Here is a 23463-nt window from a genome sequence, read left to right as displayed (position 1 = left end):
AACCCCACAAGGCAACGCCAGGCTTGCAGATTTAAAAGGGCCTAGCGTTACCGCCTGTGTTCTGCCTGATAAGAAGGAGGCAAGCAGGTCCTTGGCTTTTGCTTGAATGCCTAGATTTCCGACACGGTCAATCAAGATGGAATGATTGACCGTGTCGAAAGCCACCGAGAGGTCCAGCAGTATTAGTACTGCTGTCCCACCTTGGTCTTTAATGACTCTGATGTCATCTGCGGCTTTAATCAAGGCCGTCTCCGTGCCATGTAGTTTCCGGAAGCCGAATTGTGTGTCATCCAGCAATTTATGTTGTTCTATATATTCTGCCAGTTGGAAATTTATAGCCTTCTCAAGCACTTTTGCCAGGAATGGTAGTCCTGCAATAGGTCTGTAGTTCTTAAGCTCCTCTTTATCCAAAGAGGGTTTCTTAAGAAGTGGTTTAATTGTCGTATTTTTTAGTCTATCTGGATCGATACCTGTTTTAAATACAGTATTACAGACTAATATGACAGTCTCTATAATCGTTTCCAAGACTGGGAGAAGAATTTTTGGAGGGCAGGGATCCAGTGCCGATCCCGATTTTATCTGCTGTAAGATGGTCCTCATGTGTGCAGTATCTATATCTTTAAATTGGTCTAAGGAACAGTGCAACCGCCCATGATTAGAAAGATTGTAGTCTACATTGACCTTAGATGCGAACTCTACATAAATATCGTTTACTTTAGTGAAAAAGAATTTTGCTATAGAGTCGCAAAAGTTCTGCGAGGAGGGGGGGGGCTAGATCTACCACTTTACCGGCCAACTGCTGTACTACTCCAAACAGTTGTTTACTAGAGTTCTTCGCATTCTCTATTTGTTGTGCATAGAACTTTTTCTTTGCCTCATTGATCATTTTTTTATAATAATGTAAAGTGTCTTTGTATTTCCTTCTGCTCTCAACGTCATAGGATCTACGCCAACAACGTTCCTGAGTTCTGCATTGCTGCTTTTTTTTTCTTAATTCCTCATTAAACCATGGGGCAGATGGTGTCGTCCTATTTTTTGATATAGATTTTATAGGTACAAGGGTATCAATCGCATTTCCAATCCAGGAGGTATATTGATTGGCCGCTGTATTCGCTTCTGGGGAAATCTTAGGACGTGATCTTTCTAGGTGCTGTTTAAAAGCGACATAGTCTAAATCTTTCCAAATTTTAAAGTACTCTTGATTTCTTGGCACGTGCTTCCTACAATGTACAGAATTGACGATAATCCCGGCCAATATGGCATGATGGTCGGACCACGTAAGTGGCAGAATATCAGAGACCTTTAGCCCATTAATATTAGAGAAAATAGCATCCAGCGTGTGGCCAGCCTCGTGTGTGGATGAGGTAATCTCAGAGGAAAGGCCCAAGGCATCAAGGTCTGCCAATAGCGTTTGCGTGTCTGTATTGTCAGTTTTATCTAAATGGAAATTCCAATCCCCTAGTATCATACACAAGTCCTCAATATCTAGGGTTTCCAGCAATGAACAAAAATTAGACAGAAAATCATTGCGGGGGCCCGGTGGCCGGTATACAAGTATACCTTTAAGATTAAATGAAGGTGTGAGCAAGATGTTAAAATGTAGAGCTTCACAGGACGAGGAGTGAATGGGATTAGTTCTTATAGGGAACTCAGACCGCGATATTATTGCTACGCCACCTCCATTCTTTCCCAGCCTGTCCATTCTCTGGATGGAGAAATCCGGTGGGACTGCAATCACTAAATCCGGGTCAGAAGAATCGTTCAACCATGTTTCTGTCATAAATAAAATATCTATATTATAATCCTGGATTAAATCCGCTATTTCATGTCTATGCCTACCAACTGAACGTGCATTAATCAATGCCACAACAATATTTTTGGTTTCATTTCCCTTCTTTCCATATCTTACATTATTTATAAATGGAGGGATGCACTTACATTCTGGGCATATGATGATTGCATCTCTAATCACAGACTCTGGGTCGTAGTGGGGACATCCATTAGTATATCCTGGTCTGAGCTGGAACAAGGAGTCCGAGGAATAGGTGATCTGGGCCCCTTGCGTGGTTGAACCAGGGGTTCTGGCCCACGGCCCGAACCCGAAGCGGACGGGCGCAGACGGGCTTGCCTTTGGCGCGCCTTTGGCGCGCTGATGGCGCGCCCACCCGCTGCGCGGTCGGGAAGGCATGGAAATTTATACTGTGCACGGGATGCGTCCTAGAGCTAGACCGCAACTTGTTTTGTCCCGGATAGATGGCGACTAGCGCCCTTTGACCCCACTGCGTCAGCACCTCAATCGGCTGAGCCGGGAGTGAAGGACCGGGTACCAGGAGCCTCGTTGCGTCTAATATCGCGCACACGAGTGTCCGGTCTCTTAACTTAAAAAGGCAAGTTAAAATATTCACAAGTTTTAAAAAGCGCTGCCAACAATTTAATCTTCATAATGCAAAGTGCAAAGTAACAACAGGGAAAATATGGCCCCCGGCTTCCGCCTCAGGGGAGATATAGCTAAAGTCTGCGCGCTGCGAGGTACACGCCCCTTAAGTATCCAGGGAAGACGGGAGGCGTCCTAGAGCTAGACCGCAACCTGTTTTGTCCCGGTAAGATGGCGGCTAGCACCCTTTGACCCCACTGCGTCAGCACCTCAATCGGCTGAGCCGGGAGTGAAGGATCGGGTACCAGGAGCCTCGTTGCGTCTAATATCGCGCACACGAGTGTCCGGTCTCTTAACTTAAAAAGGCAAGTTAAAATATTCACAAATTTTAAAAAGCGCTGCCAACAATTCAATCTTTATAATGCAAAGTGCAAAGTAACAACAGGGAAAATATGGCCCCCGGCTTCCGCCTCAGTGGAGATATAGCTAAAGTCTGTATAACTGGATTGATGGTTACTTAGAACGCCTGTCAATCAGGTAATGCTAGGTGGGTTGCAGGTTGGTTGCAGCCGGTGGGGTTCTCTGTGTAGGGTTGGTTATAGTCCTTGGTACCAGAGTTTCCGGAGAGTCCATTTCCGGGACGTTTTCTGAAACGGAATCCAGAAAAAGTATTGGGTGCCGACTCTGAGGATAATCGGCATACATATTAAATATTGAAGGTGCCGTTCTTCTACTCTTTAGTCTCTATTCTCAGTTGCCTACCCTTTGCAATGTTCATCTGAAACTATTATCATCGGGATCCCATGCTGGTCCCACACCATCCTCTATACAAAGACCTGAAGTCAGTTTTTTTGAGTTGGGTGGTTTGTATGTATATGATATTTGTGTAGCACAAACCTAGCCAAAAGTCAGTGGAGCACTGACAATGTTTAGGGAGGATAAAGAGTGGCATGATGACTGAGCCCAGTCTTCGGTACATTTTAGCCATGGCAGTTCCTGCTATATGACTTCTGCCGGTGTTTCTAGTAGTATGGCATGATCAATAGCATCAAAAGCGGTAGATAAAACCAAAGTCCCAATTATCCCTCTATTCACAAAGATACATACCCATGTGGCTTAGAAATGACAGCACAGCTACTTGAGTATTATGGCCTGCCTAGAAGGGGGTTAGAAAATCATGCTTGGAAGTGAAGAATAGCAATTGATATAGCACAGTTTCCAGTAGTTTACCAAGCTATGTCAGTAAGGATATTGGCAAAAATTGCTTCGATCATCCGTCCTGGCTTGTGGCTGTTCAATCAAAGGTTTTACAAAAGCTTGCTAACAATCTTTGGTGGCAGAGCCAGGCACAAAGGAGCTGTTAAACCTTTACCAGTTTTCTTCCTAATGACAGACTGAGTACTTTTATAACCTTGACCAGACACACATCGCTGGTAGAGGTGGAAGCCCGACTGAGCACAATGTCTTTTGATAACTGAGTCATGCTTATTTTTTTGACGACTTCATAGATATTCTTAAGTGGTTTTCAGCTTGATTTTTAGGGAGGTTTCCGCTTCAATCTCTGAACTGATTTTTTTCTATCTTTTGTTCGAAATACTAGATGCTAATTTCACAAAGTTTGGTGAAGGTACTGGGCTAACATGACACACGTTTATATTAGCAATTATGTTAAACAACTCTCCTGCTAAATTGTGTATGTTTTGCATTTGCTCTGAGGAAAGGCAGGATTTAAACCCTTTACGCAATTGCCTAGAGTAGGATAGATTAGCTCCAACTAAAGCTTGGCAGCTACAGGTTTCTTTGTGTTGTGCTTATTACTGTGTTTTGTCAAAATTGCACTGGCAGCACCTGGTGGAGATTTACTGTTAACATGTAGTTCAAAGTATCGAGAATATGTTTTCTGAATTTGTTTTGGACAAATGCAAAGATGGCGTTTAACAGATAACCAGATTGAGTGTATTTTTTTGCTGGAATAGGCCTAGAATGACTAAATCCTCTTTGAACTGCAAGGTTGCTGTTTCTGTGGATTTCACTCATATATTATTAATAGTACAGAGTCAGCGATAGGGGATAATTTCTTATAGGTAGGGCTGAGGTTCCATTTAAAACGTAAATAAATCAGGACGCACTCAAAAGCAAGTACAGAGACTCAATGAGAACAATTATTTTGTTTTAAAGACTTCTTTATTTGGTTCTTTCTTTTAAAAGTGTTCAGCCATAGATATCATGTTTCTAACGAAATCCAAAAAGAACTTCTTCAAGTAATCATTAAATTCATCGGTATAAATCAGTCTAATCCAACAAAGAGCTATTTTACAAAGGTACAGAAGCTCTCCGGACACTTCTAATACTGTTCATATGGTTGATTGTGATAAGGCAGATGTGGACACCAGAATCTGTGTCCAACACCCTCTGTCATGAATGGCGTTTTGCCATTCATGATGCTACTGGGATTCTTGGTTTCATACTTACTTCAAAGTGACCACAGGGGTGCCAGACTAAAGCTAGGGGGCTCCCCCTTTAACTGCTCATGTAGGTCCTGAGAATGGCGAGAAATGAGAAGCAGCTGTCACCTAGGACAATGCTAAAGACCGGAGACCCAAACAATATGAACGTGAGAAAGACATGCAACTACACAGGTGTAGGGATTCCTGGAATACGTTGACCACTACATTGCTCCCATATCCCTGTGGGTATTAAAGACACTATATTCCTTTGTGACTCAGCTGTGCTTCTAGTGGATTACATAAGGTGTGTCACATTCATGAAAGGTGGCAGTGGATAGCTGGAAAGCAAAACATCCCCAAGACACACATTGTTGTATCAGATCCCCCTATCACTATAAGCATGGCATCTAGGAGAGACGAGGGCAGTTTAAGGATGGCCTCACATCTTTGATGTCAAACATTGTATAATACGCATCCTGTTGCACTTATCTTTATTTTATTGTACTGGCGATGGTAGACTTGTAGTTGAGCATGATTTGTGCTTACTATGAGAACATCGAAATAAAGATGATGGAAAATGGATGACCTCACATCATGTGTGTAAGACCTCCTAAGAGAATGGAATTCAAATCTGATACATGAAAGGCAGATGTCAAAAAATCTTCTTTGGTGAGATAGTCACACGAGGACAAGCGTGGATCGGATTGGTGCGAGTTTGGTTGAGAAGGAAGAGATGTTCCAAGGCTTTGAGACCAGAGAGGTTCTACTTTGGAGAAAAGATCCAAAGCGCTTGAACAGAGGTGGATGATCTACAGCTGAAGTGTGAGAATATCCAAAGCAACAGAGAAAGCTGTGGGAAAGGACATCCAATACCATGTAAAATTGAAGAGAAAGGAGGCTCAGTATTCCCCAGAAATGTTGTTGTGACACTGCTTTTCCAGAGAAGGAGGCAATTCCGAAAGAAGCAAGGAAAATTTCAGCAATGCTTTTTGGGCAGATTGATTCTAGTTCTGAATTTTGCCCAGTCCATGTTATCAAAGCAAAGATTATTCAAGCCAATAAAATATATTCTTCATAAGAAATTAATGCACTTTTGCTAGGACTTTGCTTTTGCAATGCATTTCTGGGTTGGAGATAGAGATGGGCACAATCACAAAGTTCAGGGCGGGCTTCTGACTTTAGATCTTCCAATTGATTTGGACTGTGCACATGGAGGCTCCTCGGTAGAATATTCAAGGAGTAGGACAGACCGCCACCCAAAAATCAGACAAAGGCCAGGTAGCATCCCTATTCTCCCCCGACAGCCTTCTCAAATAGTCTACTGATCCAGCAAGGTAAGCCACTGCTCTGTAGTTGCTCTACACATACTGGTTGCCAAATGGTTATCTTTCTGGATATGTGTCAACAATCTTTTAACCACAGTTAGTTCCCATAACCAAAAACACCACATGCTCTAAGTGGAGTTACTACACTGTTCCCAGTAAAAAGCTACTGTAAGTTTGGCCACTAAGAGTAACTGGAACAGCAATTTCTAAACTCATTGAGTGACTGCCGCACATTCGGTCAGCCTCTTTCCAAGGATTGTGATAGGCAGGTCTCACAAAACTGGGAATCGCACAATGTGCTAGTGGATGCAAGATCTTCCTTCCAGTATATTTTAAAACGTGCCACATTCACCATGTATGTAAGGATGTCCTTTCCTCCCAGCAACCCCTCAAAACCTATCTGTCATCTCAGGGAACATCTTGTGGAGTTTGCCGCAGATGACACTATGTAACACTGATTTCTTGTTCTCAGAGAAAACTCTCCAAAGACCTTTGCATTCCTGCTGGTAGACTGATCTACCCAGGCTCTCGTTCCAGCTCGCTATGTATTTCCATTCACTAGTTATCACCAGTGTGCATAGAAGTGATACCCAGCCATCCATGCCATGGAATGTCATTAGGAAATTTTTGAACTTCGCTGTTGGTCTTTTTGCAGCCAGCTTGTTTTCCACATGGAGAAACCAAATGCCACTCTTGTTGATTTGGAAATCTTTCAGACGCCAGCAGGCCAAATGCCTGTCAATTCTCAAATGGCTTGATATGACCTTTAACACACTTAGCCGATATTATTTTGGATTCACCATCACTCCACTTTTGAAACTGAGACTTAGCTGTTGCACATTTTAGATATTAGTGTAAGGAGTTTAGCACTGAGGGAAAATAGTTAAACCTCATGCCACTCCACTGAAACAGGTCCCCACTGATTACAAGACAGTCAACACATGCCTGCAGGTGGAGTCGCCATCATATTCAAAGATACCATCAGCTGCACCACATACACTGACACCCACACCAGCTACATGGAACACCCCACGTTCAAAGATACAATTCACAGCCAACTTCTTTCTGGATGGAACCCTCATATACAGACTGCCAGTACACCGCACCAGTTTCACCAGTGACATCAGGGACTTCTCTGCCCCCTTCTCATCTTCGCCTGCACCTTTACCGTTCTCAGAGATCTTAACTTTCACCTAGAAGACCACGCTGACCCAAACTATGCGGCCCTTCTTGAAAACCTTCGGAAAACTTGGACTCACCCAGAAAATTACCGAACTCACCCACAATTCCGGAAACCTATTGGACCCGATTTTCTCCTTCCTCAATCAGCAAGGTCACAATCGACAAGACAGCAATCATGACTTAGACAAATCATGCCCTCGTCAATTTCAGCGTACTCATTGTGCACCACCACAGACATATCACCACCCAAATTGCCCCCTGCAGCTGGTAAAGCATCACAGAACAGGATTGGGCTTCGGTCCTCTCTACGCACTGGCCCAAGCAAACCAGCAACTTGATCAAACCCATCAAGAACCACAAAAGCTGCATCACCACATGCACCGATACCCTGGCTCCCCTCAAGCAGAACCCAACTGCAAGAGCCTGACCACAGGGTAGTTTGTACACATAGAAACTCAGGCTGATGAAATGCCACTGCAAGCAACTGGAAAGCAAATGGAGAACAAGTCAAGACACCACAGATAAAGACACCTTAATATCAGCCCTCGGACACTACCGCCAGCAGATACGCAAACCAAGCGCACTGCTCTTGCAGGTCACATTGACGCTTGCACTAAGTGCAGCAATGAAATCTTTGCCATCATCAAAGAGTTCACTGTGCTTCTTGATTCCTCCAGCAACATCACCCCCTTGCAAGATGTTTCGAAATCCTTCTGTAACAAAATATCCTCACCACAACCTGACCAGTCACTGTTGCAACTAAACTTCCCATCAAGCAAACTTCTGCTGATCTAGCAACTCTTCCCAACTCGAGACCTGTCTCCCTCCTACTATGCCCACCAAAGGTCTTAGAGAACCTAATCAACTGATGTCTCACTGACCACCCCAGCAACCCCCAGCTCTTTGAAGCCACACAGTCTCAACCAAAGCACTGAAACAGCACTTATTGTTGCATGGACGACATCTGCATGACCCGTGGCAGAAGAGACACTGCTGTCCTAACCTTCCTGGACATCTCTGTAGCATTTGACACAGTCACACACCCGATCCTCATCAAGAGCCTGCACGAGATTATCATCCAAGGAACCGCTTTCCGCTGGATCTGCTACTTCTTAATGGAATCACTAGCAAATTGGGCTACGGGAACACCCTCTAAGCAAGGATGACTAAGCAACTCATTAGGAGACTGCAAACTATCCAGATCTTGGCAGCCAGATTTATCCTCGATCTTCTAAACAGACCTCACATCACACCACACCTCCGGGATCTCCACTGGGCCCTGATACATAAACACACTCATCTCAAACTCCTCACACACGCATCCAAGTCACTACATAACTCAGGCTCCACCTATTTGAACAGTTGCATTTCCTTCCGCCAACATCCCCGGCACCTCTGCTCAGCAGGACTCCGACTGGCACACATTCCATGCATACACAGAACCAGATCAGGAGGACAGGTGTTCTCTTACATCACAATAGGCGGAGGACATGGCATTTCAATTAATCAACCTATCATAGGAAGGGCTAAGCACACACTCCTGCTCAGGGCCAGGATACCCTCTATGTAATAGTGCACTTTACAAGTATACATAACTTAACATAGGCCAGCTGCTATTCCACCATGTCGTGCCACTCAAGCGCTGGGTGTTCACTGCCCCCGTCTGTGTTAAGCACCAGAAGTGTACTGGCGAGGAGAAGGTGTCCGGCTGCACACTGCTCAAATCAGGGCAGAGTGACGGTACCTTTCATTTAACAGGATGCCCTGTTCTGATTGGAAGACACTGCACTAAAAGTAATATACATATAAGTGTGCCTATGTGAAAGTTATTTTGTCTGGCCAAATCCGTACACTGTCTTTGGCTGATACTAACACTGCTGGGCAACCCTATGAGCCTGCTGAACCAGAGTAGCTGATGGCTGAAAAGGGCTGTCTGGAAACTTTCTGTATCTGTATCTACATATGTGTTGTATATTGCATAATGACAATAGCTTTCTGTATGGGAGATCTAAAAATATACACTGACCATGAACTTACTCATGGATAAGTAGTGAAAAAGAACTATTTAGCAAGTTTCTTGTCCTTTCCTACCTGAAATTGTGAAAATAGAAATTTTCTCACAACCAGGCCTTTTTATAGAAAAAAGTAACTTTACTTACACAGTGTAAACAGTATTGTGTAGGGAATATACTTTTCCTAAACTTTTGGTATTTCCAGGTTTTACACATTAAGCACTCTACTCTTTGGGCTATATGATATGCTTTGGGATTACTTATTTAATATACATAAGTAGGTTTTTCCCATCTGTCAGAGCAATTTCCTCAGACATGTTACTGCGTTGTTTGCAGCTGCACTCTGCCATAAACATGGAGTCATGGTAGTCCAGTAATGCATGTAGGTGGCCTAGGTATCCTCTGCAGTTACATGTGTCATTTAAATTCCATGTCAATGGTGCAATCAATGCACCATCTTACCATAGTGGTACTGGAAAGTGAAGTTTGCCAATTGGGGGCAGCGAACTCCTCCTGTTATTGTGACCTCACACACAATGTTAGGCTAACCTGCTATTTTCCACACAGAGATCTCTCCCCACAGAGGTTGAAGAAGCCTCTTTTGGATATACAGAATGGATTGAAGAGGCCTGCCTTATTCTTGCCCCTAAGAAAGTAATTATCCCCGGGATCCGGATTTCTGGAGATAGAGAGGAAATGATCCGCCTAAACTACGGAACAGCAGTGTGCAGGCTCACGTCTAATATTACACGGTGGATCGCCCTGCCGTTGTCAATGGCGGGCAGGGCTTCATTGATTAAGATGGTGGTCCTGCCGCAATTTTTATACTTGTTTCTAAACATCCCCTACTATCCAGGCCGGGCCTTTTTTCGGACGTTGCAATCTGAGCTCACACGCTTGTTCTGGGGCGGCAAGCAGCCGAGGATACAGTGGAAGACATTAGTGAGGCCTGTGGCGCAGGGAGGTTTTGATATCCCGGACTTTGAATTGTACCACGCATGTGCTCAGGCCCATTATATATACTACTGGGTGAACCAGCCGGCTTGCATGCCGCAGGTTGCGGCGGAACACTGGCTGGCCGACCCGATACCCCTGAATGGGATAATCTATGAGCAGCCCCGCCCACGCAGTGTAGAGCTCTCTACAATAGCAAGTACGATAAGGGCGTGGCACTACATTAGAAAGAGCGTAGGAGTACCGTGCATATACTCAGCGGCCTTGCCCCTGACATACCATCCTGACCTATCGCTGTTGCAGGAGCCGGGATTTCGGCAGCTCTGTGCACGTGTCCACAAACAGACCTGGGGGGCACTGTTCTATGGGGGGACCTTTTGCACACCCGACCAGTTCTTTGGGGTCATAAAGCCCACACCGCTAGAGATGTTCTTGTATACGAGACTGAGGCAAGGTCTACGGCATATTTTTCCGAGCTTCCCGCGGGAACCGGATTCCCTCAAGCCACTGCAGCAACTGCTGCAAAGTACAAGCCCTGGACACTTGGTGTCCAACCTGTATCGAGCGATTCGAACAGGTGGGGAGCAGCCCTGTAGCGCCGCAAGAGTTCAGTGGGAAATTGACATAGGTAGAGAAATACCGGATGAGCAATGGCATTATTGCTGTCTACAAACTGCGGAAATATCGGGCAGCGCCCGGCTCCGTATTATTCACTATAAATACATACAGCGCATGTATTATACACCGGCTAGGTTGTGTCGCCTTGGGTTACGGGATTCAGACAGATGCGATAGATGCGGCGAGTTGGGGGCTGGATTTCTACACTTGGCCTGGGAGTGCCCGGCAGTGACGGAGTACTGGGCGAAGGTCTTTGAGGCGCTAGCTGAGATGGTGGAGCAGCCAGTGGGGAGGGACCCTCTAATTGCACTGTTAGGCTACACTAAGCAAATTCCCAGAGGGCGGCGCAGATATGTCACGATATCCTTGCTGTTGGCTAAGCGCAGAGTGGCGTGTAGATGGGGGCGAGGGCGGGCTCCCAAGTTTAAGGAATGGCTGAAAGACATGACATATTGTCAGGACCAAATTACAAGATACGCAGAGACGCTGCCCAGGGCCTCGAGACCTCTAGATATCTGGGACCCCCTCAGGTACTACCTGCTGGCCCATGCTGAGGAGCCTCGCATTGACGATGGGGATGCTGGTCCCCCGCTCTTCTCCCCTGGGCTGCCGCCGCCTTGACCCGTGGATGGGAGGCGGGGAGGAATAGATGCCATTTGAGTCGTCCCCGGTAGTGAGTCGCAGAGCCGAAACTTACACGAGCCGCACTGAAGACATGCCTTCGTGCACAGAGGGGGGGGGGCACAACATACCCCGGGACGCGGCGAATGCTGTCTGGCCTGTTCCCTACTCCTGACAAGGACACAGAAGTTGATGGCTGTAACTGTGCTGTGCATGTAATCAAAGAACTTAAGTACGTGTTGGAATGTACCTCATTTGACTGAAATGCAATGTTTTGCTGTTATGTGGAAAAAGCATAAATAAAGTTTAAAAAAAAAAAAAAAAAAAGAAAAAAAAAAAAGTAATTATCCCCAAAAGATTACAGCCCACGGCTCCCTGGTACTCGCAAGAACTGAAGTCTCAAAAATTAAAATGTAAACAATTGAAACGGGCTTGGAGGAAGGACTATCTTCCAACCGTAAAAGCGATTTACAAACAAAGCATTTTGTGTTATAAACAATTGCTGATGGAAACCAAGCGCGAGTTTTTTGCTAAACAGATTAAATTAGCTAGTAACTCAACTAAGGAACTTTATAAAATAGTTACTAGGCTAGCGCACCCATTGCCTGCTCATTTTACAACTACTCTGGACTTCTGTGAGGAAATCTCTACTTTCTTTCAGACCAAAGTGGAAACCATTTTTAATACTTTTAAAGATCCTGTGGCTAATATAGCTGGACCTAAGGCCTTCCCTGTATCAAATTATACTCTGGATACTTTTCCCCCAACAGCTTATCTAGATACACTTAAACTTCTGCTATCTGCTAAATCTGGGTCTCCTCATGATCCTTGCCCAGTTGCGATAGCAAAACTGGCATCTGAACTCATAGCCTTGACTTTGACATCTCTTTTCAATGCTATGTTTTCCCATGGGCGGTTTCCTAAACGATGGAAGGTAGCCTTGGTGCTTCCATTGCTGTAAAAACCTAGTTTGGATACCAATGATCCAAGCAGCTTTCGCCCTATTTCGCGCCTTCCTTTGCCTGCGAAACTGGTGGAAAAGTACATGAATACCAAGTTGAGTTCTTTCTTGCGTGATGCCAATGTTTTGGATCCCACCCAATTTGGTTTCAGAGAGGGGCATAGCACTGAGACTGCCCTTCTCAAATCTTCTGATGAGATTAGGAGAGGTCTGGACCAGGGCGGTAAGGCGGTGCTGATTTTGCTTGATCTCTCCGCAGCCTTCGATACGGTCCACCATGGAGTGTTGATGGACCGTTTGTCGGCTTGAGGAGTAAGAGGTAAAGCATGGTCTCTTATTAAGTCCTTCCTTTCCGATAGACGTTAGACAGTCGCTTTGGGTGAATTTGTCTCCAAACCTTTCTCCCTCCCCTGTGGGGTTCCGCAGGGATCCTCCCTGAGCCCCACGCTCTTTAATGTTTATGTATCTCCTTTGGCCCCTTTGATTGAGTCTTTCGGCTTCTGTTTAACATCATATGCCGACGATACTCAAATAGTAATCTCTATGCAACCAGGCCAGGAGAGGGCGTCGGGGGGGAAAAGCTTCATGATTGTATGGGAGCAGTGGGAGGTTGGATGACGCAAAATTGCTTAAAGCTGAATGCTGGTAAGACAGAGGTGATGCTATTTGGCAATAATGTTAATCTTTGGACTCCTAGCTGGTGGCCTGAGACTTTGGGTACTCTTCCGGTTCCTTCCAGAAAAGTCAAAAACTTGGGTGTAGTGCTGGATGGGTGCCTCACTATGCAGGACCAAGTGAATGCCGTGGTCTCCGCCACCTCTTATATTCTTAGGAGTCTTAGGAAGGTGTTAACTCTTTTGCCGGCAGACTGCAAGCTTACAGTGGTTACGGCCTTGATTATGTCACGACTCGACTACTGTAATAGTCTTTATCTGAACATGCAGGAGGGCAATCTACGAAAACTTCAAATGCTCCGGAACTCAGCAGCTGGGCTGCTCACGGGAATTTGCCTCTATTGCCGGCTCAATAAAAAAACTTCATTGGTTACCTGTAAAAAAGCGAATTCTTTTCAAATCTCTCTGTTTAGTTTTTCGCGCACTTCAGAACACAGGTTCACTGCATCTGAAACAACAGTTTCGTTGGTATGTGCCGGCAAGACCTCTGCGCGCCTTAGGAGCAAAACTAATTGTACTTCCCATCATAAGGAAGGCTAGATGGGGCGGTAGAAGTTTTGACGCAGGGGCGGCCAGGGCCTGGAATGAGCTTCCTTTTAGTTTGAGAAACTCTAAGGATTTATTGTCATTTAGGAAAGCGCTTAAAACATGGCTTTTCTAATTCTCCTATCTATTTAGGTGTTGGGAGGACTGCAGCAAGCGCCGGGACACCCTAGGGTAGCCGCGCTATAAAAGTCTTACTAACATAGCATAACAATGGTAATGTCCCGTGCACAGGTCAAAATACCAGCAAAGCACAGTCCAACAATTTGGGCACTCTCTAAAAAAGATGACCTTTTCACAGTGGAAACTTTTGAAATAACTTTCAAATTGCGTAGATTCTGATAACCTGCAGGCAGAGGACGGAGTCTTATTGGAGACTATAGGAGATGGAGTCGTGACAGCAGTTACAGGGCCACCGAAGAGTTGGCTCTTTAGCTCCCGTAGAGGAGAGACACACCAACATGCACACGGACCTCTCCTCTTCATGTTCCTTTGTCATGATTTCAAGAGAGACATTGGTTGGCTCATTTGAAACCCGAGACTGCAAGGAGAAGGGAAGTCTCTAGTGAAACTGCAATTGTTACAACTTCGACCCTTGTGTTGATCTTTATGATGTCAAGAGCAAAATAATGTTTTTATTTTTTTATTGTTATATGCATGTGTAAGTGTGGGCTTTTATTTAGGCATTGCAGGTCTACCTTGTATTCCAATGTGATCATTCAAACGTTATGATGAAGGTAGAACACATAATGTGTTTTCCTGTTTACCATACTCCTAGCGTACATGCAGTTAAAGTAATGCCCCTGTGAGTGTGTGTTATTCTGTGCATTCTGCTCTTTTGTCACATCTCGTTGCTCTGGTGTTTACTTTTGGGCGCTTAGATTAACCATCACTGTTTTCAGTACTGTGTAAAATGCTAACGTATAAAGTTCATGCATGTGTAAAAGAGTACATGCGGTGTGCTGCATCGTGTGACCCCGGTGTTTCCTCTTGTAGGCTTTGTGTGAGAAGATCCCTGCTGACCCGGAACACCTCAGCGCGAGACGGAAGTGGAGGGACGCCTGCCTGGGCCACCTCGCAAAGCTGAAAAAAGAAATGCAATGAGGTGGGCGCCGGTTGCGTTCGATGGGCGCCCTGCTGTTGTGTAGCTGATTCCAGAGTCCAGACCTCAGTCCTGCAATAAAGAAGAAGTCATTCATGGACATTACCAAGCATTAGACGTCATTTTTCATGTCATGTATTTGCCACATGGCTTGCTATCTCTAACAGCCCTGCCCCCTCAAGTGGCACTGCACGCCGCGTCCTTGTGCCTTGCAGTGCCGTAAACCATGATGGACGGAATGCAGAGCAAATCCAACATTCACCCCAGTCAATAGACCTGGGTTAAATCCATCGTTCTTTTGCTCACTAAGTGGGCACCCCTCATTAACCTGTTGCTGACCTGGGGGCGGGTCCGTCATAAACAACAGTGAAGTAGCGAGATGCACACCAGCGTACTCAAATCTTAAGGTCGTGTAATCTTTCAAACTGTGTTGGCGTGCAAACGTGAGGCGCGCTCCGCCCTGTTGCACGCTGCAACATAACAGAACACTGTGACACCTCTTCCGGTGCCAATTCATGATGCACAGCCGAATTGTGGAATGAATCCAATCAATCAAAAATTGCTTATGCTTAGCTTATCAATTTATCCAATATTTACTCCATTACTTTTTTGTCAATTTTGCATTCAATTCATTTTACTCATTCCAGTCACTGAAACGCAGGAGACTTTATGGATTCCACATGCCACATCTTTATTCGAATGACCCAATGCATTTCGGGAACAAAGTCCCTTCGTCAGGGGTATCTAAAATACAAGAATCATATATACACTATTAACATCGCAATTACTAAATTGTGCCTTTTAACAACATTGTCAAATGTGTCTGTTTGTATATTCATTGTAGCCCGTTGCAAGTATCTGCCTGAAATCATCACGTCACGGAATAATCTATCTGCTACACAGAACGCTCTTTAACACAAGTTTGAAATTTAAACATAATGTGCATAATTCACTTATCTCCCATATACGTTCAGCCCCTGATTCGGCAACCTAACACCAAACCCTCACACAACTACACATGAAAGTACGCTTACCGTAGCACATGGATATTAGCGTACTTTCATGTGTAGTTGTGTGAGGGTTTGGTGTTAGGTTGGCGAATCAGGGGCTGAACGTATATGGGAGATAAGTGAATTATGCACATTATGTTTAAATTTCAAACTTGTGTTAAAGAGCGTTATGTGTAGCAGATAGATTATTCCGTGACGTGATGATTTCAGGCAGATACTTGCAACGGGCTACAATGAATATACAAACAGACACATTTGACAATGTTGTTAAAAGGCACAATTTAGTAATTACGATGTTAATAGTGTATATATGATTCTTGTATTTTAGATACCCCTGACGAAGGGACTTTGTTCCCGAAATGCATTGGGTCATTCGAATAAAGATGTGGCATGTGGAATCCATAAAGTCTCCTGCGTTTCAATGACTGGAATGAGTAAAATGAATTGAATGCAAAACTGACAAAAAAGTAATGGAGTAAATATTGGATAAATTGATAAGCTAAGCATAATCAATTTTTGATTGATTGGATTCATTCCACAATTCGGCTGTGCATCATGAATTGGCACCGGAAGAGGTGTCACAGTGTTCTGGCGGGTCCGTCATAGCAATCTTTCCTTTCAGAGCCTTCAGTTTTCAACTAAAGCAGGCAATTCTGGAACGGGATCAGCGGCTTCATTTCTGGATCGAATATTGCCCTAGGTCTTATTTCTTAGATCTCCATGTAATCCTGGCTGATGGAAATAGTGATTGGATATCAATATTTTCAAAATGTAATTTTCATTTCATATCATAAATCATGAATGCATTCTACTTTGGCTCCCAAGAATTGGGAAATGCCTTCGAGTTCACATTAGCAAACTCCCTTTACCTCCTGCTACTGAGAGAGGACTCCACCCCCTTATGGTCAAGAGACAAGTCTTCTGGTTGCTTCTGTCACAGAACTATCCCTGACAGAGTGCCGCGCGACCTCCCTGCACTGTAAGATCTGTGTCCTTGAAGGTTTTGAATGCAGTGGTGCCAGATGCAGCTCCACGAGGGTCAGATCATGCCAGATTGTCAGGATATCCATTGACTAGGATTATGGTTCCTCTTTCATTTCATTGTACCTACATTTATGTCAGGTCGATATCCTGAAAATCTGACACGTGCCGGCTTTTCTAGCCCTCGCTGGACAGCCTGCTTGGCGGCACAGGAGGCTGTAGCAGAGTATGCATTATGTAGCGGTAATGCTGGTCTAAGGCTCCCTCCACCTGAGACCATTAACTGTAAGGTCAGTACCCAGAGGCTGTGCGCCCATTTCAGAAAGGGTTAGCTTGGTAAGTCAGAAATGTGTTGCCATTGGTCTACTATTACTACATTTGGAGTACATTGTACCTTTTACATAAGTTGGCAAGAATCCTAGGGGTACTCTTTGAAATGTACTCTATTCCTGGAGTACTCACACATGTATGTAGGCTTTCCGCCAGGTGAACATTCTGCATGCATCAAATGATCAAATTTGATGCATATTTGTATTAGCAAATTTTTGTGTCTGTACTGGGAATTTATTTTTCTTTTAGACACACCTCCCTTCCAATTCCCATCATGGAAATGCACTTACATGATCATGATTACTTGTCAGTACCACTGCTCCTGCTGCATTAGAGATCAGTGAGAGCAGAGAATCCTCCGTCAGTATCTTTCGCAGCTAAGATATGCCCGGCTGACAGCAGTGTTCTGTGGTTCAAATATTTTAAAATGAATTCATAACTTTTATGTTCAGGTTCTGCAGTCTCGGGGCAGTAGCTGCACTGTAACACGAAAGAAGGAGATAAGGAAGCTCAAAATCTGGCATTGTCTTTCCTCTCTTCGTTGTGTTTTAACATTCCTCCCGATCCTCTGCAGCAGCTTGCACTATCCTGGTGCCTGACGTCTGTCAGTGTTTTATGCAGCAGTGTACTTTTGGTTATGCTGCGTAGAAATAAATGCTGAGGCTTTTTATATGCACCACCTGTGCACTCTCTAAACATCACTGTGTTAATGTGTCACTCTCTCTGGGCATTACAGTGAGCAGAGTTTCAAGTCAAAATCAACTTTATTCGGCCAAAGGTCATGAAAACACACATAAAATGAAAAAACATAGATTAAAAAAATGTCATCTAGTACAAAATCATAAACAATAGCCAATGTCCAAATACAATTCTGATACAAATATTTAAAAGAGCCAAGTCAGATGGACTAAGTCATATCTAAAACTTTGAAAAATAGCCCTTAAAATTCATATGTCTTCCTAATGTAAAAACCTTATTTTATAAAATGTAATACTGCAGAACAGATTTCAGGTGAGCCCAAAGACTGGAAGAATATTAAACCATCCATGTACCGTCGACTGGAGGTCTATTAAACCATCCATATGCCGCCAACAACGGTACCAAAAAACGGTGTCTTGGATCTTGATACAGTGGGCAAAATAAAAATAAATGTACAGTGCTTTGGATCGAAAGGCTCTCGCACACACAAAAAGATATATCCTGCTGCTGTGCCCCCGGGCTGGAAAAGCAAATTTAAAGTAAAAAGTCTAAACGATATGTAGGGGAAACACACTACCTCAAGTAAGGTTTTAAGCCACAAGTTGTTGAAGCTGTGGCATAGTTTACAATTGATTGAATGGCTTAAGCAACGGCCAAGCATTTATTCGTGCAGTGCGCTAAAAACAGTTCGTTAAAACACGTAATTTGTGATTGGAATCAATTATTTGGGGGCATTTATAAAGATCCAGGAGGCCCAATCTATCGAAGGTGACCTTCAAATACCTTAGCCATTGTATCTGGTCTACCCCATCTAATGACATGCAGTCTGAAATGCAAGATCTAATCAGCCCAGCCTTTGGAGATGTCCATATTTTAACCCACAATAATAAAAGAGACGGTCCAATATGATCTTCCAAATAAGGCATCCCAGGCTCCACATGGCATATTAAGGTAGATTTGCCCCCTAGGACTGAAAGTAGCCTACGCAGAAATTTCTTTTTTGCGTGCAGTAAGTTATCTGCCTTATTTGACCCTCAGAAGCCAGCACCATATACCCTTGTTGACATTTACTTGCTCCTGTATATATTCAACATTTCTGGAATTGGTTTATTTTGGAGTTTATGAGCAAATCTAAAAATAGCTTCAATGTTACGGCTAAAAGTCTGGCATCTAAGTGTTAAAAGCGGGGTCCAAAACAGTCATTGGTTGAAAAAGATCCCTAGATAATTTAAAAAAATTACTTTTGATAAGACAGAGTCCCCTGCTTTAAAAGACTTTGAGTAAGTGCTAGGGTGGGCACATGTCATTGTGAGTCTTTCTTTTCTTTCTGTCTCTTGGTCAGTCTGGAGTACCCAGTCTTTACCCACGGAGGCTAAAGTCTGATTTTCACGATGACCAAGGACTATGCAAATGAGTCCAATGAACATTCATTGTATGTACTTTTATCACGTGGGCTTCCTAAAAATCTGATTTCGTGCTAATTCTCGTTGACCTATGCTAGACACACCTGAAGTGCTAAATACCTCTCGAGCTTATAAAGGACACCAGGAAGTAAGAACCTGATAACTGGAGCAACGAGCAGCACACACTAGGGGATGGATCGCTAGCAGTGAATCTTCCCCCTTTTCCGTATTTACGTATACCGACAACTTTGGACCATAAGGGGATTGAAAAACTGATAAAGTCAAGTGTAGTCTTCTTTTTGGAACCACAAAGCTTATATTTCAGTGAACCTCAGAATGTAAACCTTATAGAGCATACATTGCAACATTTGTGTTAAAATAATTCTGATATACGTCTCAAATGAGCACTGTGAGCTAATTGTGGCTGTATTCCTCATTTAGATTTTCTAATCAATGGTGCTTACTGATAGCACATGATTTTGATTGCTCTTCCAAAATATTTCACATTACACCATTTTGCATTGTGAGATATGCTTTGACTTGAATCATTTTATTAAACAATGGACTGACTGACTTTTGGTGACTTGTTATTGCTGTTTGATGATCCAAAACTTCTGAGGGCTTTCAGTGTTGATTGATAGTATTGGTCATATCCATGCAACTATATACAAGCCACAAAAAAAGGTGATGGGTTTCTTAATTTCCATCACTTTATGTAAAGTAAAGTGCATGGTACATGGTGGAAATCAGGTGCTATACCTCCATTACTTTGGATGCATTTGAAACGGGGAAGGAGGGGCGGGAGTGGAAGGTATGGAGCCAGAGGGGCAGAAATCCTGATGGGTGGATCCCAATCTCTAACTGGATGCATGGGTTAATGTGATAAATAAACTCTTGTTAACATCAACTCTCTTTATCTGCCATCAGACTCCTCTATTGCTCATGCTCATTAGTGTAACCCCCAACTGTCCGAGAAGAGCAATCCACCCAATCGGTGGGCAGATAGTCTCTGTCAGCAATAAGGCCCGCAATTTCCCAAATCGCCCATTGCTTTACTATGTTTTTGTTAAGTTTATCCTAAATATTCGCTGAGAATAAATATCTGTTAATACTTTTTGGAAGGACAGAAGCGAAGAAATGAATCTCGGACAGGGTGTAGGTAGTGGAAAGAAAGCGCATGAAATGGTTTGATTAAAAAAAACTGGATCGACTGATTACAGGAATGGTGAACCAAGCTACACCGTTGCTTCAAGTTGCATATATGCTGCAAGACAGAGATACTTGATGGCTGTATTGGAAGATGTTGAGGTATGATCTTCTTATATATGTTATCGCAGCTAAAAATGTAGATGGTCCTTCTAAGACAAGTATTCGTGTAATGTGTGTTAGAAGGTGAATGATGGCGCTCAACACTCTTCTAAGGTAAAATCTTTGCTTTATTTTCAGTTAAGACCATTTTGACTGTCATTACATCTTATCTTTTATCAACACTCGCCAGGGATTCCCTGTCAGTGCTCTCCTCTGTGTCTGTTGCCTTATTAGGAACCCCCACACTTTTGGACCCATCTTCCCTATAGCCATCACTTGAGCTTCCTATCTCCGGATCAGGATTATAGCTGTTTTGCTTGTTCCATCTGTGTATTTGCGCTATTTAAGGTGGCTTCTCTGGGTTCTCCAAAGATTTCTGAAGCCACATTTATGCAAAAGCGCCGCTGCCCTCCTTGTATCCACAATCTCCATGCATAACACATTCCCTATGCACTGTTCAGTACCACTCCCTCCAGCCAACGGAAGGCCACAATTTCAGTGTCTACTTAAGTTCCAATGGAGCGCATCCCATCCTGCTCACTCTCAAGGATGTGGCATTTATCACTGGACTTCGAGGCCATGGTCAAGCTTCAACGTGGATTTACAACTTTATGGATATTGCGTACAAAGCCTAGTGTGAGCACACGTAAGTAATCTCATTGATTTACTTGTTCTAGATTGATGTCTTAAATTTGACAGGCTATTTGCCCGCTCTCCATCATCCCTCTGCTGTGTGGATTATCCATAGTAACGGTCTGCTGGTCCCGAAGGAAGAAAAGCCCAATGAATATAGAATGTACTGGAGAGCCAATATAACAGGATGATTTAGAAAGGTGTTATTTTTTTTATAGCTGGCAGCAATTAGTTTCAGAACTTTGTCATCAAATTGTAACCAATGTTGATATCTGTAACTTTATATCTCATTAAGGCTTATCTGTGTCAGCATATACTTTTACGTTCCTTTGACTGCTCTGCTAAGATATACTAGCAATGTTCAGTGTATCTTATATATTCAGAGCTTAGATAGTGTGCTATGTGTATTCTTTGGTTACTTTAGAACGCAAAGGGACAGGAGCAATGTCCTATTTGCAAAAAACATGTCGGAGCTGTGAATGATCAAGTTTATTAAGAGTGAATGCTTGTCGTTGGGCTTTAACTTAGCAGGAACTTTGGCTATACAGTAACTCAGACATTCTCCAATGGTTTGAGAATGGCTCCCTTTGCAGACTATTATCAGTCCCTCTGGGTACTGACTCGTTTATATGCCATGCTGTGCCAGGTTTAACCCATATGGAGGATGCCATCAGTCATGCACCCTATTTGTTATACATTAATTCCTGGTCTGAACCTGAGGCAGGACTGGAGCAGTTATTCTTAAGGGACTGTCTATATTTGGATTATATGGGACAGACTCCTTATTTTGATATATGAGGAAAGTATTTTACTTGTTGGGTACTTCAGAACCTTTCTCTAACCCGACAGGTATTAGCTGGAAAGGGAACGTTAAACATCTCAATTGCAAGCATTGCCTTAGGGTTCCACTGTAGAGAGCCAATCCATGAAGTCAGTAGACAATTACATCTTGATTGGGATAGAACCTTATTTCATTCTAATTTCTAGCAATTCTTTTAGATATTATCTTACCTGTTTGAGTACTTTGTGGTTGCATTTCAGTTACAGGAAACTCCGGCTGTGGATCACCCCAAAAACCCATGTGATACTTTTTGTAATGAAAGCACCACACACTTTATGATCTTCTGCACCTTATATTTTGCACCAAGTCTTTCCTTATTGGTCCCGATTGTATTTGAAGCCAATATCAGACGGGATCTTATTTTTGTTTACAGCATTTAGGTTCACTCTGTACAAGTTATGCTATAATTAACTTCATAAGAAGTGCTGTAAAGATTAAGAAGCGCTATGGAGCATCTTGAGCTCATTATTAAACAAACACTACAAGGAATGATCAGTATTTAAATATGCAGTCAATTATTTTTAAATGACCTATTCATGCCCTGACAAAGACCTCAGTTTCTCAATGTATTCAACGTTGTATACCATGTTTTAGGCAAACCTTGTTGAATTTACACAACATTCATTTTGTAGCTTGTACCGAATCACTGTGTCTTAGATAAATTATGTTGGATTTTGTTGTATATTATGGAACTATTTGGATTTTATGAATTTCTATTGTTTTTGTAGTTTTAAACTTTTATGGCTTGTCAGCCGAATAAAGATTATTGACTGAATTTCAGCAGTTGTCCATAGTTGGTGCTCTGTAATTGCAACCCTCAGAATCTGGTTAAAACGTTACTGAAGAGTTTGGTTTTTAGAGGTTTTCCATAACACATTTGATTGAGTTCAGAACTTAGTGTGGTGCTGAGGTCATTCTGTTGTCTTGGGGCTTTTGCTCCCTGGGATCTGCCTCCATAGTTCATTCACTGCAATGAACATAGTTGGGTCAGGTTAGCAGCTGATGAGCATATCAGAAGTTTCTCTCTGGGTAACAGTGTGCTGTTAAGTTTTGTAATAAGTATGTTGGGCCATTTCACCTAGTAAGCCTTGCTGCTGATGCAGAAGTTCTTGAATTTGAACTGGGCATTTATTGGTAGCCAGTTGAGAGCTTTCAAGGCAGGTATGGTTTCCTCTAGCTTGGGTAGATTATGGCACATTATGGCTGCCAAATTTTGCCAATGATGCCAATGGGTGTTTTGGGAAGGCCAGTGTAAATGAAGCCAAACAAGTCCAGATGGCCAGTGTAAATGAAGTCACAGAAGTCGAGACGGCATCTCATGGGGGCTCCTGTCAGTTCCACCCACTTGTCAGTTTGGAATGAAGGAATGTTTCATCTTTTCAAATATTGTTGGGATCCCACGATGTCCATGAGAATTGGGTTGCCTTATCAAATTTGTGGGGAAA

The 23463-nt window shown here is 43.4% G+C and overlaps 1 protein-coding gene across 1 annotated transcript in view; it reads left to right on the top strand.

The window, feature by feature from the left end:
- CRYL1 (crystallin lambda 1) overlaps positions 1-19810 on the top strand; it is a 640631-nt gene extending 620821 nt beyond the window's left edge. The window contains exon 8 of the mRNA XM_085621561.1: positions 14708-19810. Within this exon, the coding sequence (XP_085477687.1) occupies positions 14708-14815 (108 nt within the window). The 3' untranslated portion in view covers positions 14816-19810. The remainder of the gene's footprint in view (positions 1-14707) is intronic.
- Positions 19811-23463: the final 3653 nt, after the last annotated feature.

This window comes from Triturus cristatus, chromosome 8 (assembly GCF_964204655.1).
Source record: "Triturus cristatus chromosome 8, aTriCri1.1, whole genome shotgun sequence".
Lineage (NCBI taxonomy): Eukaryota > Metazoa > Chordata > Amphibia > Caudata > Salamandridae > Triturus > Triturus cristatus.
This window is presented reverse-complemented; position numbering and strand designations above follow the sequence as displayed.